At 36.9% G+C, this 16,794-nt stretch overlaps 1 protein-coding gene across 1 annotated transcript in view; it reads right to left on the bottom strand.

The window, feature by feature from the left end:
- The window catches only part of Fam227b (family with sequence similarity 227 member B), a 171,693-nt gene that overhangs the window by 131,521 nt on the left and 23,378 nt on the right, over positions 1-16,794 (bottom strand). Inside the window, exons 8-9 of the mRNA XM_036185834.1 lie at positions 9,453-9,551; positions 2,082-2,183 (exon numbers count right to left, since the gene is read on the bottom strand). Of these exons, the coding sequence (XP_036041727.1) occupies positions 2,082-2,183; positions 9,453-9,551 (201 nt within the window). The remainder of the gene's footprint in view (positions 1-2,081; positions 2,184-9,452; positions 9,552-16,794) is intronic.

The following is a 16,794-nucleotide window of genomic DNA, read 5'->3' on the forward strand; positions in this document are numbered from 1 at the left end:
GTAGATATAATAGGACAAAAGGGTAGATTAAGGAACTTACTTCTAAAGAGCAACAACTTGTTTAAAATGTTTTACATTGGTATAGATTTTAGTCTATTGATATAAACTTAAAGTTAATTTTGTTATACTCTGTGTATATTTCTAATCGTGTTTAAGGTATTATGTTTGTATAGCTCATTTTAAATTGAAATGGATAATTAAAAATAGATTAGTAATTAGTCACTATGATAATCATACTCGTAGCCATGTTAGTTAAGTCTTCTAGATATACATAGACATATTTCAGATAGATAGGTAATCTTCAAATACTTCAAAGACCTACAGAATATGGCATTTAAAATACTTTTAAAATTTAGACTTTCTGGACAGTGAGACATGTCTGTTCCTGGCAGCACCGATTTACTTCAGAGAGGAGGATGGGCATTGAAGACACTTCATATGGATTTTATCTTCACCTTGGCAAAAATAGCCATTTGGGCAAGAAACTGTTCTTGCCTGGACTGCTTGATTGACTGAACATGCAGGACCACTGAACTTTGCTTGACAAAATGGTCCTTCAGGTTCCTGCTTCGCAGAGGAAACTGCCAGACATTCTACAGGACACTGAGAGAAGTGATCGAGAGACTCTAGCCCTGTGGGCTGAAGACAGATGCCCCAACTTTACAAAGGAACATTAGGTGACTGTCCAGGCTGCCAGCTTTCTCTGCCTACCCTGCAAGACTCCCAAAAGTTGCTTGCATCCTTCTCCCGTTTCTCAGGTAATATTATATCCTTCTGAGGTCTTTGATGTGGTTGAAGACTAGATAGTTATAATTTCCTCAGTTATGATACAAGATAAGTTAGATATAAAACTTTAGACTCACAAATATAGGATATCTTCTTTAATATTGTAGCTGTAATTCTTGCTTGATAATTGTTTTGTTATATGTAATTGTACTATGTAAAAGTTAAAACCTTCCTTGAAAAAAATAAAAAAGAAAAGGGGAAGTGCTGTGGATATCGCTCTGGGTAAATAAAGTTCTGATTGGCCAGTGGCCAGGCAGGAAGTATAGGCGGGACCAGAGAAAAGAGAATTCTGGGAAGTAGAAGGCTAGGGAGACACTGCCAGCCGCTGCCATGAAAAGGAACATGTAAAGACACTGGTAAGCCACAAGCCATGTGGCAAAGTGTAGACTAACAGAAATGGGTTAATTTAAGATAAAAGAAGCAGATAACAAGAAGCCTGCCACAGCCATACAGTTTGTAAACAATGTAAGTTTCTGTGTGCTTTCTTGGTTGGGTCTGAGCAACTGTGGGATTGGCGGGTAAGAGAGATTTGTCCTGACTGTGGGCCAGACAGGAAAACTCTAACTACATATATATATATATCACCTATTGAGACAGTTCAGTGCTGCTCATATACACAGGTGACATACATATTATCTATTGAGTCAGTTCAGTGCTGCTCATATACACACGTGACATATATATTATCTACTGAGTCAGTTCAGTGCTGCTCATATACACACGTGACATATATTATCTATTGAGACAGTTCAGTGCTGCTCATATACACACGTGACATATATTATCTATTGAGACAGTTCAGTGCTGCTCATATACACATGTGACATACATATTATCTATTGAGTCAGTTCAGTGCTGCTCATATACACACATGACATACATATTATCTTTTGAGTCAGTTCAGTGCTGCTCATATACACATGTATTCAGGACCAACCACTTGGGATTAGATAACCTATCAGGGGCCTCATCTTTGTAGAAAACTGGTTCTCTATATCTTAGCAGCCATTGATTGCTTGTTGCTCTTTAGTTGAGGGTAAAGCCTTGTAAAAATTTCCCTGTCCTCACTGGTATGTCTACTTGTATTCTTAATATGCAGTTCATATTTAGGAAACCATATCATTTCTGGGTAGTAGTCATGGTGGTAAAACATAACTTTAAAATTATTTCCATTATTTACATCTGACAATTTTTGGTTGAAAGGCAATCAAAATATGCTCATTTATAGTTAAACAAAATATATTTTCCATATACTATTAAGATAATTATTATAACTGTTAAGTTTTTACATTTACCTGAAAGAATACATCCATTTTCCTATGAGGTATTCTCAGGAAAAGTGTTACATAACTTTCTGAAATTCTGTCAAACAGGCAATCTTGATCATATCTGTCAGGCTTTAAGGAGATGCATGCATGCAATTAGGGTCAACATTACAATTTATATTAGGAAGTTCTGTGTACAATATTACTACATGTAATACACACACACACACACACACACACACACACACACACACACACACACACACACATTATATAAGAACATAGTCTATTCTTAAAGGGTAGTTTGACCAGTATAATGGAAGGGCCATTTGTTTTGGCAACACAATAGAACTTGAATGGTAGCTCTGTCATTTATTAGTTGCATTACATTGGACAGGGCTACATCCTGCTTTCCTAGATGACAGTCATATATATCTGTCATATCTTAAAAGAGTAGTAAAATTATACTAGGGCAGAGACTGTGTTTTACATAATTTTGTATTTCAAACACGTGGCACAGTGTCTAGAACACCAAAGCATGTCAACATCTGTGGAATGAATGAAGGTTCTTGGTCAGTAGTTATCATCCTGGAGACAATCAATGATTCAGGTACTTTCCATAACAATCTACACTCTTTCCTTATCAGCAGTAACCAAAGCAAAACTAAAGTGATTTGGTAACAGGAACATTGCAGCAAAATCCCAATGTAGCAGCCTAGCTTCTTGTTCCATTAAGTAATGAGAATAATCAGAATAATAATAATCATTATACAAGGTAGATGAGTTAGAAAGTTTAAACTCACAACACAAGCTGTAAAAACACAAATGTGAAGTGTGAAATGCAAACTGTCAAGTTAGTGGTAATAGAAAACAAAATAAACAGGGGTTTATAGATACGTAGGATCTTAAACCTAAACTGAATTTCCAGACATTCTACCTTAAAGCCTTCTGGTTCAGGGACTCATTAGTGCTGAGGAAACCCAAGAGACTCACTCATTCAAGTAATCAAGAGCCAGAGGAGATTCCAGCTCTCTGAACTTCTCATATCCTTCAAATAACTTTATAAAAGGAAGTCACAGCAGTGAAAATACTGATAATGATGACAGTATTTTTTGATGACTCAGCTTGGTTTCTGAGATACAGTTATTTAAAAATTAAATGTGAATACAAATACATAATTTATTCAGGAAGTTACCATGTTTTAACTATATAATCTATACTCAACATCTATGAAGCAAAGAACAGGAATTTACATAAGACATAAAGTTCCCGGATATGTCTTTGGTTAATATGGTTCAATCTAATATCTTCACAGATGATTATGTAGCCAATGGCTATTTCATTTTTGTATGTGTTTTAACTGAAGCTTCTGTTAGGTATCTTGTCCATCACTGTCCATATCATATCAAGCTATTCAACTGATGCTAAATTATCTTTGCCTTCCAGTGCTAATTCTACAGGCTATGGTATATGATTCCGGCAATACGCTGCTGAACTTGGCTTGATGGTAAATTTTGATGATTTCTGCACTCATTTATTTTAAGAGATATTAGTCTATATTAGTTTGTTTTTATAATGTTTTTACCTAGATTTGGTGTGATAGTAACACTTTCTCAAGTTAGACTTTGCTCTTGCCTCTTGAATATTTTAGAAGAGGTGTAATGTTGGTGCTTATTCTTTTTAAAATATTGGTGGAATTTACCAGTGAAACTGGTTATCTGGGTCAGCGCTTTTTGTTGTTGGGACATTTCAATTACTGATTCAACCTTCTTATTAATTGTAATTTTTTTTTTTTTTGAGACAGGGTTTCTCTGTGTAGTTTTGGTGCCTGGATCTCACTCTGTAGACCAGGCTGGCCTTGAACTCACAGAGATCTGCCTGGATCTGCCTCCCAAGTGCTGAGATTAAAGGTGTGTAATCTTAATCATCTTTTTCTTTGTGGATCAGTCTTGTCAGATTGCATGACTTTAGGAGTTTTTTTTTTTAAAGATCTATTTATTTATTATGTATACAGAAGAGGATGCCAGATCTCAATGCAGATGGTTGTGAGTCACCATGTGGGTGCTGGGAATTGAACCCAGGACCTCTGGAAGAGCATTCAGTGCTCTTAACCTCTGAGCCAGCTCAGGAGTTTTTTTTTTTTTTTTTTTTTTATGTGCTGTTCAGGTCATCCAGTCTGTTGACACATACTTTTACAGTACCATGATGCTTAATCTTCATTGTCAGCTTGATATGAGTATATAGGAGATTAGCCGGGCACACTTTGTGCAGTGTTTCTTGAGTGGATTAACTGAGAGGAAAAACCATTTTAAATGTGGGAAGCACCACCCTATATGCTGGAGTTCAGAGGGGACAAAAGGGACAAAGGAGGAAGCCACTGAGCTTCAGCATCTCTCTCGATGCTTCTCCATCAGGATGAGAACTGATCTGTTATGCCTTCCTCACTATGATGGACTCAATCTTCTGAAAAAATGAGAAAAATAAACTCTTTGTTTTAAGGTATGCATGTCAGATAGTTTGGTTACAGAGGTAAAAAGCTAATAATGCAATTATCTATTTCTGTAAAAATGGTGGTAGTTTTCTTGCTTTTATTTCTGGTTTTCATAAGTTCCGATATATTTTTGTTTAATTTTTTTCTCACACTGTTTTCTAATCTGTTTTATTTTGTTCACCCACTAATAGCTCAAGAATAACAGAAAACCACATATTAGCAATGGGGGTGAAAAATTGGAAAATAATTTGACATTATTTTGTTAAGCTCAAAATTTTTCTGCCCAGCAACCCAGTCTTTTGCTCCATTATGTGTCTTGAAACAGTTTCAGCATGAGCTGAGCCTCTTTGACAGGCTGCAGTATGCAGAACTGCGCTCAGGAGGAATGTGCTGTGCTGAGCCACTGGGGATGAGTCTGTCAAGGTGATGACCTGCTTTTAGGTGCTGTCTTTGCCATATTTACACTGAGAACAATAGGCTTCAAATTCCTCATGTTAACTTGTTTGAAGATTTTTTTCAAAGAAGCATCTGCCTCCATTGAGTTTTCTCCATTTTTTGGTTTCTTTTACTTGTTCTGGCTTTCACTCTGATCACTGCTGTTTTCTTTTTATGCTGTAGTTTTTTTCTTTAAATATATAGTTTTTTTCTTTGCCTTGTTTACATCCCAAAAATCTTAGCTCATTTTCTCATTTTCACTTGGTTCAAACAATTTTCAATTTTCTGCTCAATTCTGATTTCACCTATTGCTATTGAGAAGTATATTATTTACTTTCTGATTTTTTGGAGATGTTTCCATAGATCTCATACTTTTATGTGAAAATATATTTTCTGTGGCTTCAATTATTGTAACTTTATCAGAATATTTCCCTAGTTCAGAACAGTTTATCTTGGTAAATGCATCGTTGAGAAAAAGCAATCAGCTGTGGATGGGGTAGAACAACGTGGAGGCATCGGGATCAGGACCCAACCTTCATGAATGAGACACTGACATGAGAGGAAGCACACCTCTCTTGTACTTCTTTTCTCCCCATTCTTCTGTCTCTTTTTTGTCATTCCACCTTCTCCCACAGGTGCCCCCTGGACCATGGGTAGCCTCTTTAAGGCCTATATTACTCAAGAAAATGGGTACTCTTCCAACGCCACCATCCATCAACTGCCAATACTTCTTCAGTTAAGGTGGGACACTGTAAGCCTTCGCCCATCCATCCACACAGGATTTTAGCTAGCTTGATCTGGTGTGGATCTTGTGCTGCAATGGACCCTAGGCTAATACTCCCTAACTTCCCTAACTGAGCCAATACATTTCTGCTCATTACAAATTGTCTACTTTGTGGTGCCCAATCCTAGAAATACAAAAATGTATGAAGCAAGAGAGATACTTCATAAAAGCCAGATCAATTTTTTGCCAGTGTTGTTCAAGTCTTTCATATCACTTCTCATTTTCCATGTATGCTACAAAATATTAGCAGTGAAGCATTAAAATCTTGAACTATACTGATGTAAATGTCTATATCTTCTTGGTGTGTTAATGATTTTTCTATTAAATGTGTTTTGAAGAGTTTTATTATTGAATAAAAATTTAGGATTCTCATGTCTCACCAATCAACTAACCATTTCATCATTAGACTGTTATTCTTTGTTCTTAGTAACATTAGCTTCTTTGAAATCTACTTTGTACAATTGGTTAAAAAAACTTTAAAGGTTATACAACTTTTTTGTTGTTGTTGAGTAAGAATGACACTTTTCTGGCTTCAAAAATGTCTTTACAAATTTATTGTTTAAGGACTTCTTATATTCATATAATGTGTTTTGACCCAAACTGTCCCCTATTCTTTCCTTCAACTCTTCCACATTGCCCACACCACTACTTCACCCTTGTCACTTCATGTGCTCGTTTAAACCCACTGAGTTGTTAGTGCTTGCCAGTGTGTGTGTGTGGCCATTCACTGGACCATGGGTGGCCTCTCAAAGGTCCACACCCATGAAGAAAACCCACACTCTCTCTCGTCTACTATCCACCAATTGTTAGTGGCTCTTTAGCCAGGCTAGAACTTTTTAAGCCCCTACTAGCCCATTCATGCTGGATTTTGCCTAGCTTGATTTTGTGTGTACAGTTACACCTCTATGAGTTCATATATGCAATGGACCTGCCATGTCTGAAAAATGCTGTTTCATGGCAGTCATCCACTGCCTTTGGCTCTAGCAATCTTTTTGCAGCCTCTTGTGTGATATCACTGAGTCTTGGAAGAAGGTGTATACTACAGATGTCCCATTTAGCACTAATCATTCCAAAGTCTCTTATTCTCTGCACATGACCAATTGTCAGTCTCTATATTAATCATCACTGTCATGGGTACTTTTCTATTGCTGTGATAAGACACCATGATCAAACAACTTATAAAAGAAACTGTCTAATTTGTTCAGGGGGTTAGAGTCCATGATCATCATGGTAGTGAGCATGGGCAGCAGGCAGTAGCTGAGAGCTCACATTTTGAGACACAACCATGAGGAAGAGATAAACACGGGGAATGGCACCAGTCTTCTGAAATCTCAAAACACATCCCCAGTGTCACACCTCCTCCAACAAGGTCATACCTCCTAGTCCTTCCCAAACAGTTTAACCAACTGGGGACCAATATTCAAGCATATGAGCCTATGGGGCCATTCCAACTCAAACTACCAGAGTCACCCATTGCAAAAAAGCAGCTTCTCTGATGGTTAAAAACTATACTAATCTATGGGCACAAAGATATGTATAAGCAAGCAGTTTAATACGGTGTCTACTTAGCAGAATCATCATATTATGTTCTCTCTTAACGTCTATGACATACACAGGCATGGGTACTTGGCCTAATTGATGGCATCAGGCATGATTTCCATCTGGTGGAATAGGCCAATTTTCTTCTGTGATTTTGTTGGAGAAATTTGCTGTGCCTTTGATCTGGATTTCTTTGCCTTCTTCTATATCTGTGGTCCATAATCTTACTCCTTTTATGTTTCAGAGTACTGGGATGCCCCATGCATGGACTTTTTGAAAGATTTATCATTTTCTTTTGATTGAGTGATCTAATTCCTCTTCCTTGTCTTCAAATCCTGATATCTTCTCTTCCACTTGATTTATACTTTTGGTGAGGTGTTTCTCTAAGCTTACTAGACTTAATGAATTTTTCATTTCAAGTTTCATTTTGCTTTTGGTTTTCTGTATCTTTATTTCATTCTATTTTCATATCCTGCTTTGTCTTAATTATTTTATTCAACTCTTTGCTTATGTTTTCTAGACCATCATTGTGTATTTATTTATATGCTCCTTGAGTTCCTTGAATGTATCTAAAATTGCTATTTTGAGTTCATTATCTTGTGTATCATCTAAGTTGTTTTCCTCAGGGAACATTACTGTGGGGATACTAATTTTTTGAAGAGACATGTTGTTTTGGTTTTTCATATTGTTTGTGTTGGGATTGTATGTACAGAGTAGTGTTATTGTCTGTATGGTTTGAATGTCTGATCCACCTTTACTGAGTGGGCATTTGGACTTCAGTTCATTGTCATCTCAACTTAGTTGATCTTTGAAATTGCTGGGTGGTGTTTGAGGTTCAGTCTTGGGGACACAATGTTGACATGGAATTGGGGTATCAGTGGTCCAGGTCAATGTTGATATGGAATTGGGGTATCAGTGGTCCAGGTCAATGTTGATATGGAATTGGGGTATCAGTGGTCCAGGTCAATGTTGATATGGAATTGGGGTATCAGTGGTCCAGGTCAATGTTGATATGGAATTGGGGTATCAGTGGTCCAGATCAATATTAATATGGAAATGGAGTATCAGTGGTCCAGGTCAATGTTGATATGGAATTGGGGTATCAGTGGTCCAGGTCAATGTTGATATGGAATTGGGGTATCAGTGGTCCAAGTCAATGTTGATATGGAATTGGGGTATCAGTGGTCCAGGTCAATGTTGATATGGAATTGGGGTATCAGTGGTCCAGGTCAATGTTGATATGGAATTGGGGTATCAGTGGTCCAGGTCAATGCTGATATGGAATTGGGGTATCAGAAGTGGTCCAGGTCAATGTTGATATGAAATTGGGTATCAGTGGTCCAAGTCAATGTTGATATGGAATTGGGGTATCCGAACTGGTCCAGGTCAGCTAGGGACTTCTTGTGGAACACATGCTGTGTACACAGTACTTAGATAGCTGTGGCTTGGGTCAAAGAAGAGGATTAGATGGGCATAGGCAGTGAAGACTGTGGAGGGTAAACAAGGTACTGTGCACAGTCCTCTGATGTGAACTTTGGTCCTGGAAGTGGTGTAGTACTACCAGTGAAGGGCTTGCACTGTCGTGTGCACTGTCTCAGATGGCAGTAGTTAGGGGAGTCACAGTGTGGGCACATTCTAACTTTTTGCATCATTTTAGAGAGCCAAGCTTTTAAGCAACTTTAGAGGTATTTATTCTTACTGAAATTCTTGTGGCCAAACAGTGCCTCTAGTACTACCAATTTTACTTTCTTATTAATTTTTTCCAAGATTCAAATTCTCACCTTTCTGAATTAACTAAAGGCTCTCTGTTTGTCTAACTACCAGGTTCTCTTCTAAATTCTCAGTGTTACTGATTTGTAATAGACTTCCTGTTCCGTTTACCAACATATAATAACATTCAAAGATACAACTCTATTATTCACTAGAGTATTGGCTCTCCCTTATCTTTTCTGACTTATGAAGAATCCAGTTTGTTGAAATCTTTATTAGAATTTTAACTCCCCTGAAATAAGAAAGTTTAAATGGGATTTGTAGTCTGTGGAATGCTCAAAAATTCATCTGTGTAAAAAAAACTTTTGTATTAATATTACTTCTACTGAAAAACATTATGCTACAAATAAATGTTTTTGCGTAATTTTTAAATGCCATTTACCTTGAATTTATGAAGAAACCACCACCAAAAAGAGTCATGCAAAAGAGCAATGGAGCAGTCTGACAGAATATGGATTTTCAAGACTTTAAGCACCTTTTCCTAAGGATAACAAATTAAAACATGTTACTAAATATATTTATGTAAATATGCTTTATACAGAGTATAACTAATGGTAACAGACTGACAGATATTTAGCAATACACATGAATGATATTAACTGTTCTAGTAGTTATATTAAAAGCAAAGAGTGAAATTAAGCTTGATGACATACCTTATCTAACCAAATATAACTAAAATATTTTCCTATCAACATGTAATTGACAAAGTTTAATTAAATATTTTGCATCTTTAGTGCTAAGGATTTGAAAATGATGAAATGTATTTTATAATTATAATATATCTGGATTTGACCATTAAATATATATATATATTTTTTTTTTTGGTTTTTTGAGACAGGGTTTCTCTGTGTAGCTTTGCGCCTGTCCTGGAACTTGCTTTGGAGACCATGCTGGCCTCAAACTCACAGAGATCGGCCTGCCTCTGCCTCACGAGTGCTGGGATTAAAGGCATGTGCCACCACCTCCCGGTGATCATTAAATTTTCATCAGAAATACTATAATAGTACTTCTAGATTAATAAATACATGTTTACATAAAATAGATTCATAAAATATATATTTGTAATTTTATTCCAGACATAACTATTTTTTAACATTTACAAATTAGTTTTTATATCTGTATGCAAATCTATTAAAAGAAATTGAATAAAAATTTGAAGTTATCAGTCACAGTGGCCACATTTTATTTGCTCAAAAACTACACCTGGGAGAAGAACAGAGACCCATTGTGGTACCAAATGTGAAGCTAACCACCAGAAGGCCAGCTCTCAATTTAGACAGAGCCTCCCTACTAGATCAGAGGTCACACTAGCCACCAGAAATCCAGGCCACAAAGACTAGAAAACCAAAGAGGAACCAGAAACCAAGGAACAAAACACCCATCCAACGACAAACTCAGAAATCAGAACTCAGACCTAATCATTTGAAACCCTGATGCCTAAATGCCAGTGTAAGAATACAATAAACAACAGCAAGGGCAAAATGGCACCATGAGAGCCTAACTATCCTATGACAGGAAGAGCTGAATATTCTAATGCAGCTGAAGTACAAGAAAATGACCTTAAAAACAACTTTATGAAGATGATAGAGGTCCTTAAAGAGGAAATGAAAAACTCCCTTAAAGAAAGTGAGGAAAAGACAACTAAAAAAAAAGTTGGAGGAAATCATTAAGTCTCTTAAAGAAAGCTGGCGGGGAGGGGGTGTTTAGGGGGCAGGCAAAGGATTGAAACAGAAGCAATAAAGAAGACGGAGACAATCCAACCAAACTAGTGGGAACTAATGAAATTTAGAGCAATGGCTTTGGAGCCTGCATGGGACTGGACTAGACCGTCTGCATAGCAAGACAGTTGTATAGCTTGATCTGCTTGGGGGGGGGGGGGCTGGCAGTAGGATTAGAGTCCATCCCTGGTGCATGAGCAGGCATTTGGAGCCCACTTCTATGATGGGATACCTCGCACAGCCTTGGGACAGGGGGAGGGGCTTGGACCTGCCTCTACTAAATGTATCTCTCCATGGGAGGCCTTACCTTCTTGTATGAGGGAATGGGGGATGCATGGGTTGGTAGGGGAAGGCTGGGGGGCAGGAAGAGGGAAAAGGGGAATCTTTGGTATATAAAATGAATAAAAAATTTTTTCTTAACAAAAATAAAAAATAAAAGTTTGGAGGAGATTGATTGAAAAAAAGAAAACACAAACTGAGAGAATTCAGGAAATGATGAAAAATCTGGGTAAACAAACAAGAACTACAGATGCAAGTATCACCAACAGAATATAAGAGATGGAGAAGAGACTCTCAGGTATTAAAGATATGATAGAAGAAATAGATTCATCAGTCAAAGAAAATGTTAAATCTAAAAAAAACTCCCAAATGAAACATCCAGGAAATCTGGGACACCATGAAAAGGCCAAACCTAAGAATAACAGGAATAAAAGAAGAAGAATCCCAGCTCAAAAACACAGAAAATATATTTAACAAAGTCATAGAAGAAATTTTTCCTAAGTTAAAGAAGGACATGCTTATAAAGTACAAGATCCTAATAGAACACCAAATAGATTGGATCAGAAAATAAAGTCCCCTTGCAACATAAAACACCAAATACACAGAACAAAGAAAGAATATTAAAAGCTGCAAGAAAAAAAAAGTAACATGTAAAGGTAGATCTAAGCCAGAAGGGCCTGGACAGACATCTTGCAGACTCTAAGAGACTATGGATGCCCAGACTACTATACCCAGAAAGACTTTCAATCTCCATAGATGGAGAAAACAAGATATATCATGACAAAATCAAATTTAAACAATATCTATCCATAAATCCAGTCCTTTCAGAAGGTACTAAAAGGAAAACTCCAACCCAAGGAAGTTAACTTTACCCACAAAAACAAGGCAATAAATAATTTCATACCAGAAAAGCCCAAAGAAAGGAAACATGCATGCAAACACACACACACACACACAATACCTTCACCCCCAACAACAACAAAATAGCAGGAATTAACAGTCACTGGTCATTAATATCTTTCAATATTGGTGGACCCAATTCTCCAATAAAAAGACACAGGCTAACAGAATGGATAAAAATAGGATCCATCCTTCTGCTGCATACAAGAAACACATCTCAACATCAAAGATAGACATTACCTCAGAGTAAAGGGTTGGAAAAAGATTTTCTAATCAAATGAACCTAACAAGCAAGCTGCTGTAGTTATCCTACAAACTTATCTAACAAAATAGACTTCAAGCCAAAATTAATCAAAATAGATGGAAAAGGACATTTCATATTCATGAAAGGAAAAATACACCAGGATGATGTCTCAATTCTGAACATCTGTGCTCCAAATAAAAGGGCACTCACATTTGTAAAAGAAACATTACTAAAGCTTAAATCACACATTAAAGTCCACACATTAGTATTAGGAGACATCAATAACCACTCTCACCAACGGACAGGTCTTCCAGACAGAAACTAAATAGAGAAATAACGGAACTAACAGATGTTATGACTCAAACGGACCTAACAGATATCTACAGAACATTTCACCCAAACACAAAAGAATATAACGTCTTCTCAGCAGCTCATGGGACCTTCTCCAAAATTGGTCATATACTTGGTCACAAAGCAAGTCTTAACAGCTACAAGAAGATTGAAATAACTCCCTGTATCTTACTTATGAGACCACCATGGATTGTAGCGGAATTTCAACAAAAACAGAAACAACAGAAAGCCTACAAACTCATGGAAACTTAACAACTCTCTACTGAATTAGCACAGGGTCAAGGAATAAATAAGAAAGAAATTAAAGACTTCCTAGAATTCAATGAAAATGAATGCACAACATATCTAAACTTATGGGACACAATAAAAGCATGCTAAGAGGAAGTTCATAGCACTAAGTATCAGCATGAAGAAATTAGAGAGCTCTCATACTAGTAACTTAACAGCACACCTGAAAGCTCTAGAAAAAAAGAAGCAGACATACTTAGGAGGAGTAAATGGCAGAAAATAATCAAACTAAGGCTGAAATAAGTAAAATAAAAACAAAGCGAACAATACAAAGAATCAATAAAGAGCTGGTTCTTAGAGAAAAATCAACAAGACAGATGAACCCTTATCCAAACTAACTAAAAGACAGAGAGAGAATATCCAAATTAACAAAATCAGGAGCAAAAAGGGAACATGAACAACAGACATTGAGGAAATAAAAAAAAAAAACAGGTCATACTTCAAAAACCTGTACTCCACAAAATATAAAAGAAATGGACAATTTTCCTGATAGATACTACCTACCAAAATTAAATCAAGATGAGACAAAATTTTAAATTGATTTACCACCCCCAAGGAAATAGAAGTAGTCATTGAAAGTTCATAGCAGCTTTACTCATAACAGCCAGAAACTAAAAAAAATGTAGATATCCCTCAACCAAAGAATGGATAAAGAAAATGTGATACATTTACACGTATTACTCAGCTGTTAAAAACAATCATGAAATTTTCAGGTAAATGGGTGGAACTAGAAAAAAAATCAACCTGAGTGAGATAACCAAGACTCAGAAAGACAAACATGGTATGTATTCATTCATAAGTGGGTGTTAGCTGTAAAGTAAAGGGTAGTAATGGTGCTACAATGCTCAGACCCAGACAAGCTAAGTAACAAGAAAGGTTCAAGGGAGGACACATGCGTCTCACTGTGAAGGGGAAATAGAACAGACATCACAGGTGGATGGGAGCAGGGGTCTAGACAGGGGTTGGGGATGGGAACAGGAAGGATCAGGTTTGTTGAGGATGGAGGGAGTTCTGATAGAGACAACTGAAATCAGGGCATCTCTGGGAAGAACTAGAAACTAGAAACCTAGTGCAATGGAAACTCCCAGGAATCTATGAGGGTGACCCTAGCTAAGACTCCTAGCAATGGGGGATACAGAGTTTGAATTGCATCGTCTGTAATCAGGCAAGACTTCCTGTGGAGGGATTGGGACACCAACCCAGCCACAAAACTTTTAATCTACAATTTGTTCTGCCTACAAGATGTGCTGGGTAAAGGTGGCACAGAAATTGGAAGAGTGACCAAATAAATAATGACTGGCCCAGCTTTAGACACATACCATGAGAGAGAGCCCACCCCTGAGGGCCAGGACCCCGAGGCAGGACAGCCCAGAGACCTAGGACAGAACCAAACAGGAATGGCAAAACAAAACAAAACAAAAATCAATGAAATGATTCCTAAAGATATTCTGCTATACTCATCGATTGTTGCCTAGTCCGATTGTCAACAGAGGCTTCACCTAGCAATTGATGGAAACAGATGCAGAGACCCACAGCCAGACCTTAGATCTCGGGAATCCTGTGGAAGAGGGGGATGAAGATGCCAGCGGGGTCAAGGATACCATAATGAAACTCAGAATCAACCAATGTGGGCTTACAAGGGGCTCACAGAGACTGAACCGACAATCAGGGAGCCTGCATGGAATTCACCTAGGCCCTCTGCATCGATGTGACAATTGTGTAGCTTGGTCCTTTTGTGGGACTCCTAACAGAGGGAGCAGGGGCTGTCTCTGAGTCTGTTGCCTGCCTTTGGGACCCATTCCTCATGCTGTGTTGCCTCATCCTGCCTTAATAGGAGAGGAAGAGCCTAGTCTCACTGCAACTTGATGCACCATGGCTAGCTGATATCCATGGGAGGGCTGCTGTTTTCTGTAGAGAAACAGAGGAGGAGTAGATAGGTTGGGGCAGGAGGTGGGGGGAGTTGGAAGGAGAGGAGGGAAGGGGAATTAAAGAAAAAAGAAATTACCAATGGCTAGTACCTAATGCAAGGATGATGTCGATTAGATCAAGCACACCAAAAATGTAGGAAACAGACTATTTCTTACTTAAGATAAGTATCCATTTAGTCATGGATTTTCAGTAAATCCTCTTATAAATTTCTCTTAACATGGTGTTTCCCTTGTGCAGACAATTCACCAAAATTGGTACCTAAAGTTAAATTTACTTACCATGAATACTAGAAACTATACGTTTTTACTTAGTTAAGTAGATTTAATAGATCATTTTATGCTCTTTTTCACCTTTGTTAAATTAATTTCTTAGCTAATTGGCAAAATAATAGGTTTCATTATGACACTTTCTTATATACGCCTTGCACATATTTACCCATAGACACAGTACCCCCTCTATTCATATTCTCCCATCTCTCTGTTCTCTTTTCTTTCTCCAAATATACCTACATTTTGCATATGAGAGAAAACAAGTAATATTGTATCTGTATCTCCCTCAATATCCTACCTTGTTGATCCATTCTCTTCCCTTTAGAATGCTGCCTCCCTGACTCAGTCACCTTTCTACACACACACACACACACACATGTACATGCATGTACACACATATGAGAAAAAAATATGAATAAAAACTTGACTTTTTCCTGAATTTGGCTTTATTTGCTTAACATGATGACCTCCAATTCCATCCATTTTCATGCAAATAATGTAATTTCATATTTCTTTATTACAGAATAAAATCCCATAGTGTGCGGGTATGTGTATGTGTTTATGTGTGTTATATGTGCATCTATCACATTTTATTTATTCATTTGTCTGTTAATATTTATCTAGGCTGGTCCTATATCTTGGATATTTTAGATAGTAGAGTAATAAACATGTATGGCAAGTATCTCTGTGGAAATGTGATTATATTCCTTTGGCAATATACTCAGCAGTGGAATAGTTAGATATTATGGAAGTTTTACTTTCATATTTCTGAATAATATTCATACTAATTTCCAAATTGTCTACACTAGCCTACCTCTTATCAAGGTTACATTAGATTTCTTACTTCCCTTACGCTTGACTGCATCTGCTGGTGTCAATTGCTTTACTTGATAACCATTCTGACTGAGAGGCAGTGGGATCTCAAAGTAATTTTAATTTGTATTTCCCTGGTGACTAGAGAAACTGCACATTTTCTCAAATATGTGTTGACCATGTATATTTCTTCTTTTGAGACATATATAATTGATTCATTTGTTTTTATTGATTGATGACTTGAAGATTTAACATTTAATTTTTAGAGCTAACTATAGATTTTAGATATTAATCCAATCAGCTGTTTAATTGGCAAAGATTTTTGACAATCCTTATAAACTATCTCTTGACTCTACTAATTGTTTCCTTTACACTATGCAGAAGCTTTTCAGTGTCATCAAAACCCACTTACCAGTTCTCATAAACATTTTAAAATACTGGATTCAATATAATCCAACATTTCTTTTGATGAAATCCATAAATACTATATTTTGTTTATCAAATGCAAGTCAACAACAAGGAAATTGTGCAAACTTTTTAACAAGAAAATTATTTATCATGATTTCTATGGGAGTACTTCTTTTCTACAGGGCATGAACCATACTTCACTGGTGACAGTCTCAACTTATACTTAGCACTTTTTCATTACAAAGAACATATATATTATACATAAACATGGAAAATAGAAACTGAAACTAAAAGGGGACAATGATCAGCTTTATTAATAACTACCCTAAGTTCATCTCATCCCTGATGATCACTGGTCACTGAACTAGTCACATTCCTACATTTTCAGTTTTTAATCTTTGGTTATACTATAGGATACAACATGTACGTATGCCAGACACTTTCAGGATATAAAAGAACACACAAGTCACAAGTGGAAGAGTTCTCACAAGTTATTTCTAAGGAAAAGCAGCATGCTGAAGTGTT

This window comes from Onychomys torridus, chromosome 4, assembly GCF_903995425.1.
Source record: "Onychomys torridus chromosome 4, mOncTor1.1, whole genome shotgun sequence".
Classification (NCBI taxonomy): Eukaryota; Metazoa; Chordata; class Mammalia; order Rodentia; family Cricetidae; genus Onychomys; species Onychomys torridus.